At 38.9% G+C, this 11,940-nt stretch overlaps 1 protein-coding gene across 1 annotated transcript in view; it reads right to left on the minus strand.

Moving 5' to 3' along the window:
- GYS2 (glycogen synthase 2 (liver)) overlaps window positions 1–9,368 on the minus strand; it is a 46,388-nt gene extending 37,020 nt beyond the window's left edge. The window contains exons 1-2 of the mRNA XM_008581480.1: window positions 9,248–9,368; window positions 534–715 (exon numbers count right to left, since the gene is read on the minus strand). Of these exons, the coding sequence (XP_008579702.1) occupies window positions 534–715; window positions 9,248–9,368 (303 nt within the window). The remainder of the gene's footprint in view (window positions 1–533; window positions 716–9,247) is intronic.
- Between the last annotated feature and the right edge of the window lie 2,572 nt (window positions 9,369–11,940).

Genomic DNA, 11,940 nt, shown 5'->3' on the forward strand with positions numbered 1-11,940 from the left:
AGGGTCCTGTGATTATACTGCCCCCCCCCCCCCCGATAATTCAGGATTATTTCCCCATCTCAAAATCCTTCATGTAATCACATTTACAAAGTCCCCTTTGGTATATAAGGTAATATACTCACAGGTTCTATATCACTAGTTTTGCTTCTACATTTGCAATCTCTGGCTCCTTTTAATGTAGATGCTCTAACACATAAACATGCCCCAAAGTTTGGCTCAAAACTTTTGCTCTTAGTCTATAAACTTACACTGAACAATATCAACACCCATGACTTCAACTACAATTCAGATTCAAATGACTTCCTCAGAAACATCTCTACCTTCTGCTGAGCTCCAAACCCATTGTTCTTACTAGACATTTCCTCTTGGTTTTCACAAGGTGCTCAAGTGCAACCTTTTTAAAACCAAGTGTCTTGTCTTTCTCACGAACCTGACCTTCCTCCCTAAGTAGGTGGATGTCTTCTCTTGTGGGTTCATGTAAATTGCACTCTTTTCCCAGGACAGTTTACCGAGAGCTGTGCAGGCTCCTTTACCTGGCAGCCGTGCTTGTTCATTGACTCCACTGCTCTCCTGACAGCATCATTCGCAGGTTCACATTGCTCCACCTGAGTCTTCATATTATGCTCAAAATATGGACCTATCAGAAAATAATTGTCTCCCCATTCATCTGCTGTTGTTTTGGCCTTTGTCTGAATCACAGTACAGATGCCTCCAACTGTTAAAAAAAAAATTATATTATAATATTCCAGTTAGTAATTCATTTTAACTGATGAAGAGATGGAAATGAGTTTGAATTAGCATTTAGAATCGATCAAGTACCAGAGTTTATTTAACTTTCTAAAAGCGTAGTGTTTACCCCATCGTTAAGGGATGCCAACACGTGTACTATCTGGTTCCATTCTGTGCCACCGTTGCTTGCAGTTACAAGAAAATCTCCCACACGAAAGAGCCATTCCCCTCCTAAGGCACCAAGCAGGGTAGCTCTTTACAAAGGGAGAGAGCTGATTGGTTTTGATGGAAGACACTTAGTCCAACCCCAATGTCAACTCCAATGACACAAATACACATTTTCACACTCGTACAGTATTTCCTTCTTCTTGGAGTCTTTGTTTCGTTTTCCTCCTCTGGCACTGCTGCTACCAGAATTGAAACACAAAGCAGGAAGATACGCATACTCTTGCAAAATACACCTAGTCTTGGATCCGACGATCTAAATCTAGAAAATTGTCCTGGGGGAAAAATAGGAAAAGCACCAAAAGACATGTATGTAAAGGATATTTATTGAAGTGTTATAATGGTGAAAAATTGGAAACAACTTGGATTGGACCCACTCAATTGGTCTCACTTGAGTTAACTCACTTAACTGTTTTAAGGTTCAATTAGCTCATCTGTTAAATGAAGGTAAAATAGTATTTAGCTTGAAGGAAAAAACAGGTTGTAGCAGCAGATTTAAAAATTGGGCCTCATTGAAAAGGTGATGTTTGAGCAAATAAAATATCACTTAAAAGTGTGATCAAAAAGGGTGAAGAAATTAGGCAAGGACATATTATGGGAGGAATTTTTTAGGCAGAGGTAATTGTTAAAGCCAAGGAAGGCGCTAAGTTGGGAGCAGAGTGTGCCAGGGGAGAGTAGTAGGCATTCAAAGGGTAGTTTTGCTACTCAGTGCCCAGGTAGGAGGAGTAGGGGAAGAAACCCCCCAGTAAATTTAGGCAGGGTATTTCCTGTGCCAGCTGTAAGCAATAACAGCACATGTGAATGTGAAAATAGTCTGAGTTGATTTCTTGGGTAATACTTTGTCCATGAGCTGTAGACAAGGGGATGACTCAAGAAATCCTGTGTGAAATCCTGGAGCTAATAAGACCTTGGCACTAATCTTCAATTCAATTTCAAGGTGCAATTTTGTTACTTCCTTATACAGATAAAAGTTTCTTCTCACTTTCCACTGCTGTTTTTCATAAGGTATTCTAACTCATTAGACTTTAGGGTTGGACTTGAATGTATTTCAGTAACTTAGACTTTAAATAAGTCTTATCAATAGTCACAACCAATGGCCAAAAGGTAGAATCGCCATCTGTGATTTTTTTCTTTAAGCCACTCACACTCAAAATGTACTTTTTAGAAAATTGCCTTTTGAAAGGTGAGACACAAAAGGCAAATGTCAATACTACTATTTGATACCAACAGTATTCATTAATTTACAAAAGAGAAGAGCTAATGTAACTCCCCAAATGTAGATACTACACACAAGCAATTTTCATATGTGACTATATAAACTAATTGTCCTTTGTAACTTCATCTTTGAGGAAAAGATTTTTGACTGTACTGCAAAGAAATTAAAATTGTCAGTTAAGCAGAGTCTGAAAATAAAGACACTATCAATTAAAGGTCAGATGGCTGGTGATGAGGACAGCATGGAACACATAAAGAAAGCAAAATTTGGAAGCAGAAGCTTCTAGACTCAGAATAGACGTGATTCACATAACCATTCAACAATAAATGTAAGTGTATATCAATTAATATCAGCATCAACCACACCTAAGTATTTCCCCATATTCTGAAAGATTTTATGAATCATCAAAATTATTTGTTGAGAAAAAATAAATATAGGGAAACCATCTGCAAGAGCAACTAAAAAGAAGAACTTTTCTTTAAACTGTGAGAGTTACATCTTACCAGAATATTTAAATATATATAAGCTCTATTCAAAACCGCTATCCTCAAAAAATGTAATATTTTCAAATAATTTCTCTTCTTAAGTAGACTTATTTCCTTCTCATCAGGGAGAATATGCTTTAGGGTTCTGATGGTGCAAATTATTAAATGCCTACTATATACTTTTTATTCTTAAAACTTTTACTCGTAACTATGTATCTTGCCCAGCAATCTTGGTACATCTTTGTTTTTTAGATTATGTGTTTCAAATTCAAATACACTTGGGCAAATGCAAACTATTTTATTTGCTTTCCCAGCTGAGGCCTTCAGCCTTGATATAGATAGTCCTCAAATTGTCTTAGAGTATTATAAATACTATGGCTACTCTTTCAGTCTACCAGAAATAAAAACATAAAACTAAAAAAATAAAAATCATCCCATATCGATTGAAGCCTGATTGTAAATCAATATTTGAGCCCCTCCCCCACCTTAAGACGTCTCCCTGTACAGTCTTTCTGTGGGGACATCCTCTTGCTGCTGTTTGATGTACTCAAGCACCACTTTAGCCTCCTTTGTCCTCCCCATATTTATATGCCAACTAGTTGCCCTTGATTTTTACTGTTTATTTACAACACATGGCTCCAAACTTCTCTCTGAGCATGCTAGAGTATATGTGAGTTCAATGGCACAGAGAAAGGGTTTCTTAAATCTGCAAAGTTTCATTCTTACATTAAAAATCCACGTTCTATATCATTAATGAATTATTGTTTTACCACAGTGTAGGTCATTGAATGTGAACTTAACTTTTACTTAAAAAAAAATTATTTATTTATTAATATTATTTTTTTTTTACCTTCCTAGATGTTGTTGCAGAGCAGTTGGGCAGGAGGGGAAGAGGGGATGGGGGAAGGAAATAGGGTGGGAGGAGTAAGAAGGAGGGTGCGCTTGGTCGAGGCCTGTGGCACCTCCCTCATTCTGACAGGGGAGACGGGGTGGGGGTGGTTCCTGCGGTAGCAGCACGGTGGTCATTGCTGGGCTAGTTGCAAATGTTGGGGGGGTGTGTGTGTGGCTGAGAGCCTAGGCCCACTGTCACCCAGGCTTAGGAGCCCAGGGTGCTTCTGGTGCGCTTGGTCGAGGCCTGTGGCACCTCCCTCATTCTGACAGGGGAGACGGGGTGGGGGTGGTTCCTGCGGTGGCAGCACGGTGGTCATCGCTGGGCTAGTTGCAAATGTTGGGGGTGTGTGTGTGTGGCTGAGAGCCTAGGCCCACTGTCACCCAGGCTTAGGAGCCCAGGGTGCTTCCTGGGTGGCTCAGTGGTCATCACTGGTTGCGGATGTCAAAGGGGCATGGCTGTGGCCTCCCCATTGCCCCAGATCAGGAGCCCAGGGGGTTTCCAGTCCTTCTAAGCCTAATAAGTGTTCTTTGGTGGTGTCTTAGACCTTTACTAGTTAATATCAGACTTTGTCTCTGTTATTTTTGGTTTTGTTTTTACTTTCAGTTCTGTGTTGGATTATTTGCTATTCCCACCACTTAAACTCTGCACTGGAACTAATTTGTTGTCCTTTGCTTACTTCTAAAATGGGGGAACTTCCTGTGGGGACCAGCACATGAGCCCTGCGGTTGAGCTAAATTGCTGCTTTGCTGCTGACTCCCTGGGGAAGGTTTTCTTGTGCAGCTCAGGTTTTTATTGTTGACCTTGTATGTATTTCCAGGTCTTGGGAGTTCTGGTACACCTGGGCTGTGTGAAAACCTTGGTCTGTGCCTGAGACTCCCCAGCAAACTACACCCCCTGCAGATCTGCATTCTCGACCAGTCTCCACTGAGTGGTCCCACGCCAACTGGGGGGCAGATCAACTGTCCTTGCCGTGCCCCAGTGTTCCCCTGGTAGGCCTGTCTCCTCCACTGCCCATGCCACAAACACTTCCCATGGGACGGGCTATGTGTTAGTCCCTTGCGATGACTCACTGGCCTCTAAGTGGCTCCTTTTTCTCAGTTGTGGCTCCTTGCTCCTATGTGGTTCCCTGGGAACCCTGTCAGTGGTCTTGCTGGCCTGGGGGCCACCAATGCCCTCTTCTCCCCTACTGCTTCCAAGCAACTTCATCTGAAGGGCACAGCTGAGGCTTTTGCCAGCTCCTGCTCTGTGTGCTCAGCAGCTCCAGCCTGGAAGCAGCCAGGGCATGAAATGGTGGGAGCCGTCCTTTCTTTTTCTCCTCATGGCTTCTCCTGCCTTCCTGAACTCCATAGGTCTCTCCTCCTCTTCCCCTGAGCTCTAGCAGCCCCAGCTTGGCTGTAGTTACTTTTCGATAGTTGTAAATTGGTTGATTTGTGGGAGAGAGGGACTCTGGGGACTGTCTATTCCACCATCTTGACTGGAAGCCCCCAATGTAACATTTTCTTGAGTACCCTGACTTTCAGATGTGCAGCAATAATGCTCTCCTCCTCCTCCTGGTCCTTCTTTTGTGGAATGGTACAAACTTGCACATTCTCCCCGTCCATGACTCTTGATCACCAGTCCCCCCAACACACACACCGGCGTCCACACGCACGTCTGGAGCTCCCCTTAGTGCCTCCCTCTTGCCACTTGTACAACCACGTAGGTCCAGCAGGGGTCCTAGTTCTCAGAGGCCTGCCGCAGCCATCGATTTCTTCCTGGGATCCAAAGGCCTCACCCCACTATGTCATTGACCCCTGGAGACTGGAAGTTAACTTTCACTTTAAACGACTACTTTGTATTTTATTGATCTATATTTTTCTGAAACAACACGAGAGCTGTCATGTGAGATCAAAGTATTAGGCCTTTTATAAGAAAGAAAAGATGAGCTACCGTGGTAGCTCTATAGAGCAATGAGGTAGTTAAAACTCTGTTTTCATCTGGAAACACTGCCAATTTTACTAAAATTACTATTTCAAAGTGGTATAGAATGGACATCAGCTAAAGAAGGATCTTTCTTTCTCTGTCTCTCTCTCCCTCTTTCTCTCTTTTCCTCTCTCCCTCTCTCATCTCTCCTCTCTCTCTCTCTCTCTCTCTCTCTCTCTCTCTCTCTCTCTTTCTCTCTCTCCCTCTCTCATCTCTCCTCTCTCTCTCTCTCTCTCTCTCTCTCTCTCTCTCTCTCTCTTTCTCTCTCTCTCTCTCTCTCCAGATGGATAGATAGATAGATAGATATAGATATATAAAATTGGGGAAATTTTCACTATTTTTAAAATGCTTAAAAATTACAGACTTGGAAGTCATATGACTGTTTCAGTACGTGTGACTACTAATATGATCCCCCTGTCCCGAGACAGTTGCAGAAACAGAGGTAGTCATTATACAGTTAGAACATTGTTCTCTGAGGCAGCAGGTCTGGTAGGAAAGAGATTTAGTGCTCCTTGGGGAGCACTAAAGACTCCTTCAGAAGTCTTTACATAGATTGTTTTTAATGATCCTAAATATCCTCAACATGATAATTTGTTCATAGTCTACCGTTTTGGGCAAGTCTACGTGGAAGAAACGATAGTAGTAAGGCCTGAGCAAAGACAGAGAAAGAAAACTTTTGTTTCTGACATTTGAGTTAAACTTTCCTTCCTAGGTCATGCTAAGATCTAACTTTCCTATTATCCTCTCCCTCAACTAGTGACAGTGCTTTTGCAAAAACATATCAGACTACTTAGCACTTCCTGCTAATTAGCACTTCAGCGGCTTCCCATTCATTGTTCCTAGATTGCAGATCAAACTCCTTAAGGTTGTTAACTCTCCTTAAGCTTCACAGTCTAGCTCCTGCAGGTCTCTCTCACCTTCTCTCATGCTCCCCTCTTTTTTCCTCCCCAAGCTTCCCTCAGATCTTTGAACACAGCACACTTCCGCTTCTCAGCATGCATCACACAATTCTGCACACCAATACATCTCAGCATGTATAGTCCCCTCACATTGAACACTTTTTCTTTTAATGCCTTTGCCATTTTCCCCCCAAAGCAATTCAACCTTCAGGTGTCAGCTCAAATGTCTCTTCACTAGAGAGGTTTTTCTCAAACCCTAAACTAGGTTAGGAATCCCCCACCACCACTTCCTCTGTTTTCTTACTCTCCCACTTATTTCATTTAACTATGATTGCACGTTCAGTGTCTACCTTTCTGCAAGTTTGTAAATCTGGAAGACTGGGAATCAATACTGTATTGTTCAACTCTCTCTTTCTGATCTCCCAGCCTGACACCTAATAGACACTTGATGAATCTTAATTGAAGAATAAATTGGTAATAAAAATAAAGGGATGAATAAATAAAAGCAATACATTTCAAGGTTAATATTAATAAGTGAGAAAGGTTACTCTGAGGTCTGAGAATTAACATCCAACAATTTAACTATGACCCCTTGTTTTGCTATAATTTTTACATTTCCATTGTTCATTGGCAAAATTCTGGCAGTGAGGAATTTTTTTCCCCTCTAAGAAATCTTTTTTTGGATATGAATATATTTCCTTGCTTGCCACAAAACATCTTAAGACAGCTGGAGTATATTACAATGATATTCAATAGTTTAAGGGATTTTTTTTTTCAAAGTTTCGGAAATCTGTGACCTTTGACTGCAATCCTGTGTTTTTTTATCTACAGGACATTTGCTTAGACAATGGAGGTTTTAATATTTAATTCTTATATGGTAGTAAAAAGAAGATTGGACTTGGAGGAGACCTAAATGTTGGTCTTAACTCTGCATTTGCTCAGTCATTTAATGCCTCTGTGTATCCATCTCATCCATGACATGGGAGAGTTGGATCCATGATCTCTAAGATGCCTCATCACGGCTATGAACTGCAGGGAAGTAAAGGTTCAAAGAACATTTAAAAAGGAAACTATAGTGGCAATGCATTTGGGGGGATAAACAATAATTGTCCATCTATATAAAAATCTCTAATAAAACCAGACTGTGATAAATATTAAAATAAAAATACATTGAAGACGATGTCATCTTGGGTAAATCACATTGTGGGTCCCTCTCCACTAAAAAGATTCCATTCCCCTTGTAGAGGAAATGATAGAAAATGAGTATTAAAGACAGCTTAGGGATTGAAAACTAAATGTATTCAGTCCTTTACTAAAAAAAAAAATTCACTGAGCATTTTCTATGTGCCTGGCACTATTCCAGACCCTGATATCAGCACACGTCATTGGGATACAATATTCATGGTTTAGCTTAACCCATTTTCTTCAGTGTGTTTCCAGCACCCAAGAGACTGCCTATTCTGCAGAAAAAAACTTTTATTTCAAGGCACACTCTAGGCTTCACATGTGGTAGAGATGGCTCTGTTCCCAGGAACTTTGGGCATACTTAAAACTGGACTGGAAAAATCTGTGACTGGAAAAAGGACATTAGAAACAGGTACACACAAAATACTTCACTCTTCTCTACTAAGGATTCTATCCCCTTTACTTCCTTCTCACTAAACCACAGAGACAAAGACTGGGCTCTGCTGTCTTACATGCATTCTGTGCATTTCTATATAGGCAGAATCGGTTTTTAATTTTGATTTTATGAATGCATACACATGACAGTTTTGAACAGGCAGCATAAGGTGAAAATCAGAACAGATGCTAAATACGGTTCCTCTGATTTTGAGATTATGTTGGCTCTGATTAGACAAAAGAAGGAATGCATCACAATCATACATCTCAGATCCTCTAAATTACTGTAGTAAACATGTAATAATAAACATATGCTAAAAGGTAAGCATGTGATATATCACATCACGTGTTATAATTTCACATTCTTCAAATTACAGGGTGTCACTGCCATCTACCCACTCATTGCATGGTCTGCTCTTTCACGATCTTGAGGAACTTGGCCTTCAAAACTATCATTTTCCCTTTGTTAACATTCCTTCAATAGTCCTGACACTTTTAAACTAGAGAATATCAATCCCCAAGGAATTGTTTTTATAATATTCCAGATGCCTTTATTATTAAATCATTTAGGTTGTAGTTCTCTTCTTTGCCTTCTCCCATCCAGCATCTTATTAGAAAACTATTTGAATTTTATCAATTTAGTTTCCTTCTTATTTTATCATTTCTATGTGTGCATCACGTTGAAGAAAAAATTACTTTCATTCTTCTGAGTAGGAGCACAATATTATGCCTCTCAGCAGCTTCTAAATTAAAACTTTAATTCCAAGCTAATGTTGAATTATTAGGAACATTATTAAATATTTCATACAATCACTAACAGTATATAGAGTTAAGGTTTCTAATTGATCCTGATCACATATAGGTCTTCCTAAAATAAAGTAATTATTTACACTTTTTTTGCTGAGGAAAATCAATAAAACAAAAAAAGTGAATATCAACTTTCTATTCCTATTTTGTCATAACATGGATTTAAATTTTTAATTTCAACACTCATTTGCCTGCAAAGACTAATAGCTTCAACTTTCTCTCTCTTGAACACATATTCATGTCTAAGTGTTCACTGCCTGTTGAAATAGTCAAATGCAGGCTAAATTTACATTCCATTTAAATGCTTTCCTCACTTACTGGCAATTCACTATCACTAGAGAGGTATCTGGGAAATCTTAATCTACATTCTTCAGTAATCTGGTTTATAGCCACCTTCAGGATCAGTACCAACCTTTATTGGTCACTTCCCACGAAACTTCAAAGAGCAGTAAATCCTTCACAGGAAGGTCATCAGCTTCCCACCGAGGAAGCCCACTCAGGGATGCCACAGACAGGGATCGGCCTCGGAGCATTCTTCAGTCCTCTGAAACTTTTTTGAATCACTGTTTCAATTAATTGTAATCCCAGGAGAGGTGCACTTAGGGACATAAAAGTTTAGAGCTGGCAGTTATCAGGCTTTGGTAGTGGAATAAACTAGCAGAATGAAATCTCAGGTGCTTCCCAGAGAATCTCCAGTTGAAGGAAGAATTCTCAGGTCCTCTGCAGTCTTTCTGGGCAGGTCCAATGAGGACAATATATCTAATTATGATCTCCCCAAACCCAGAGCAATCACAAGTAAAATCCTCTGGTTCAGGGCTTAAGCGAGCACCTCCTGGGATAGCCTTAGCATGGCCCACATCCCGCCCTTCAGCCCTTGTCCTTTGACCAAACTCCTGGACGCCTACAGTCACCAACGCTTATTTCGTCATTTCCAACATGATCCAATATTAGCTGTTTCCTTCATAAGGTTTGCGTACCTCTTTAGATTGTATGTAGAATTGATTGGGATACATTTTTGTGCTTTAAATCCCTTTAGATTTCCTCAGTATTCTTTTTTTCTTTTGATTTCTATTTCTAGAGCTTTTAAAGGTATTTTTTTCTAGTTATTTTATTTTATGTTTACAAACTGAATTTTGATGACAGACATAGCTCTTAATCCACCTTTTCTTAATTACTTTTCTTAAAATTTCTCTATGAAAAAGCATAAATCTCAGTATGTCTTTGGGTATATCACATAAAGGATGTAATTTTGACTGATCAATGATCATCAGTTCATAATTTTAATGGCGTAGTAGAAATTAATTTTAGTCATATTTGTACATTTACCTCAAATATTATCAAACTGATAAAGAATAACTCAACAGAAAAATAAATGTTCAAATACAAGAAGAAAATTGCAAAAGAAATTAGATTCTGAAATATCGTCAGCATCACATTGCAGATAAATGTCATATATTTGCTATTCTGTGTGTTTGTATGTAGGTATGCATGTGGCAGTTTATTGACACACACACACAACACACATACACACACAAACACAAACACCCTATATTGTTCCTAAAGGGATTAAGGTCATTCACAAGCATACTTAATTTTGAACCATCTGACTTTACAGATTTAGCTAACATCAATAGTTTTACATTATCATTCTATATAGCAGCAGAATTGAAGCTCGCACAAAATATCCTTCACATTAGAACAGAATTGTCATAGAATAATTTGTTAACATGTTAATACTATTTTAGAAGCTTTTATTCATCTTTTAGCCATTTTCTGTACAGTGATTTTATTGACATAAGCCTATTTTAATGACTCAAGACAGGTAAAATCATATTTCTTTATGTTTTATTAATAAATCTACGTGAATCAAGTAGCTTAAATACGTCTTCCATGATGAAGTGATATATTTGATTCTTTGTCTATAAAAGTAAATTCAAGTACATAGTTTACTATCCATTTGTTTGAGTTGTGAGAAAAAGGTTTATGGTTAATTTTTAAAAAATCAAATACAAAGTATAAAGATATGAGCCTGAGTTACCAAAATGACTGTCTCCTTTACAAAATACTTTGCTTATATTGACATAACCTCTGAGGGTATTGCAAATACAAATTCCAGTAAAACCAAACAGAAGGACATGTTGACAAGGAGTGAGAATGGGATGACAGGGAGATGATAGAGCTTCAAGTTTGTAGCGCTCAGTCCCAGTAACCCTGAGATTGGTTCGTCTGGCCTTATACAGGCAATGGGAGGGCTGATTCATATTACCTGATATACACCGTAAGACTGATTAATTCATTCACACAATATGCCAGACATCAAGCACTTAGTTGTACTCATGGGGTCAAGTCCAGTTGGCCACATATCAGCTATGTAACCTGGAGCTATTTTCTTAAGTAAGTTTTGGTTTTTCTTATTAAAACAGGGATGAGATAATTTATATAAAGGACTTAACCTAGTGCCTGGTACTGTGCCAACCACTTCAGTAACACTCAGCCTTATTTATAAGACTTATGATGGTCTATTAAAAGCTTCCCCTAATAACACTAGAGAGGAAAGGGGTAAAAAGGAAGCCTGCTTTTCTTTCTTTAATTTTTAAAATATTGTACAATGTGCATATATTAGCTGTTCAAATGGTTCATTAACAAAACATTTTTGAAGAAAATGACTTTAGATCAATGAATATATTTCATAACATACTAAATGAAAACAAGAAGATATAAATGAAGTAAATAGTATGACTGATTCAATATTGTAGAAAGGTACATATATACTTCCACTGGTGACGTGTACATAAACAGATGATTGGAATAGACATAAGCAGAAGACTGGGGGTCTATGTACTAAAACTCTAACAATGGTTTTCTTTAAGTGGTAGCAATTATGATTAATATTGATGTGGTATTTTTTGTTTACTTGTGTTCTACAAATTTTCTGCAATAATCATGTATACATATTGCTATGGGTTGAATTGTGTCCCCAAGGGTTCATGTATTAATCCCTGCTGTAATAGTGTCGAGGGTGGGAAATCCTATTTTGGTAATTGAAAGGTGGGGCCTTTAAGAGGTGATTGGATTATGAGGACCATGCCTTAGTGAATGGATTGA

The sequence above is a fragment of the Galeopterus variegatus genome, unplaced genomic scaffold, assembly GCF_000696425.1.
Source record: "Galeopterus variegatus unplaced genomic scaffold, G_variegatus-3.0.2 Scaffold2362, whole genome shotgun sequence".
In the NCBI taxonomy this organism is placed as follows: domain Eukaryota; kingdom Metazoa; phylum Chordata; class Mammalia; order Dermoptera; family Cynocephalidae; genus Galeopterus; species Galeopterus variegatus.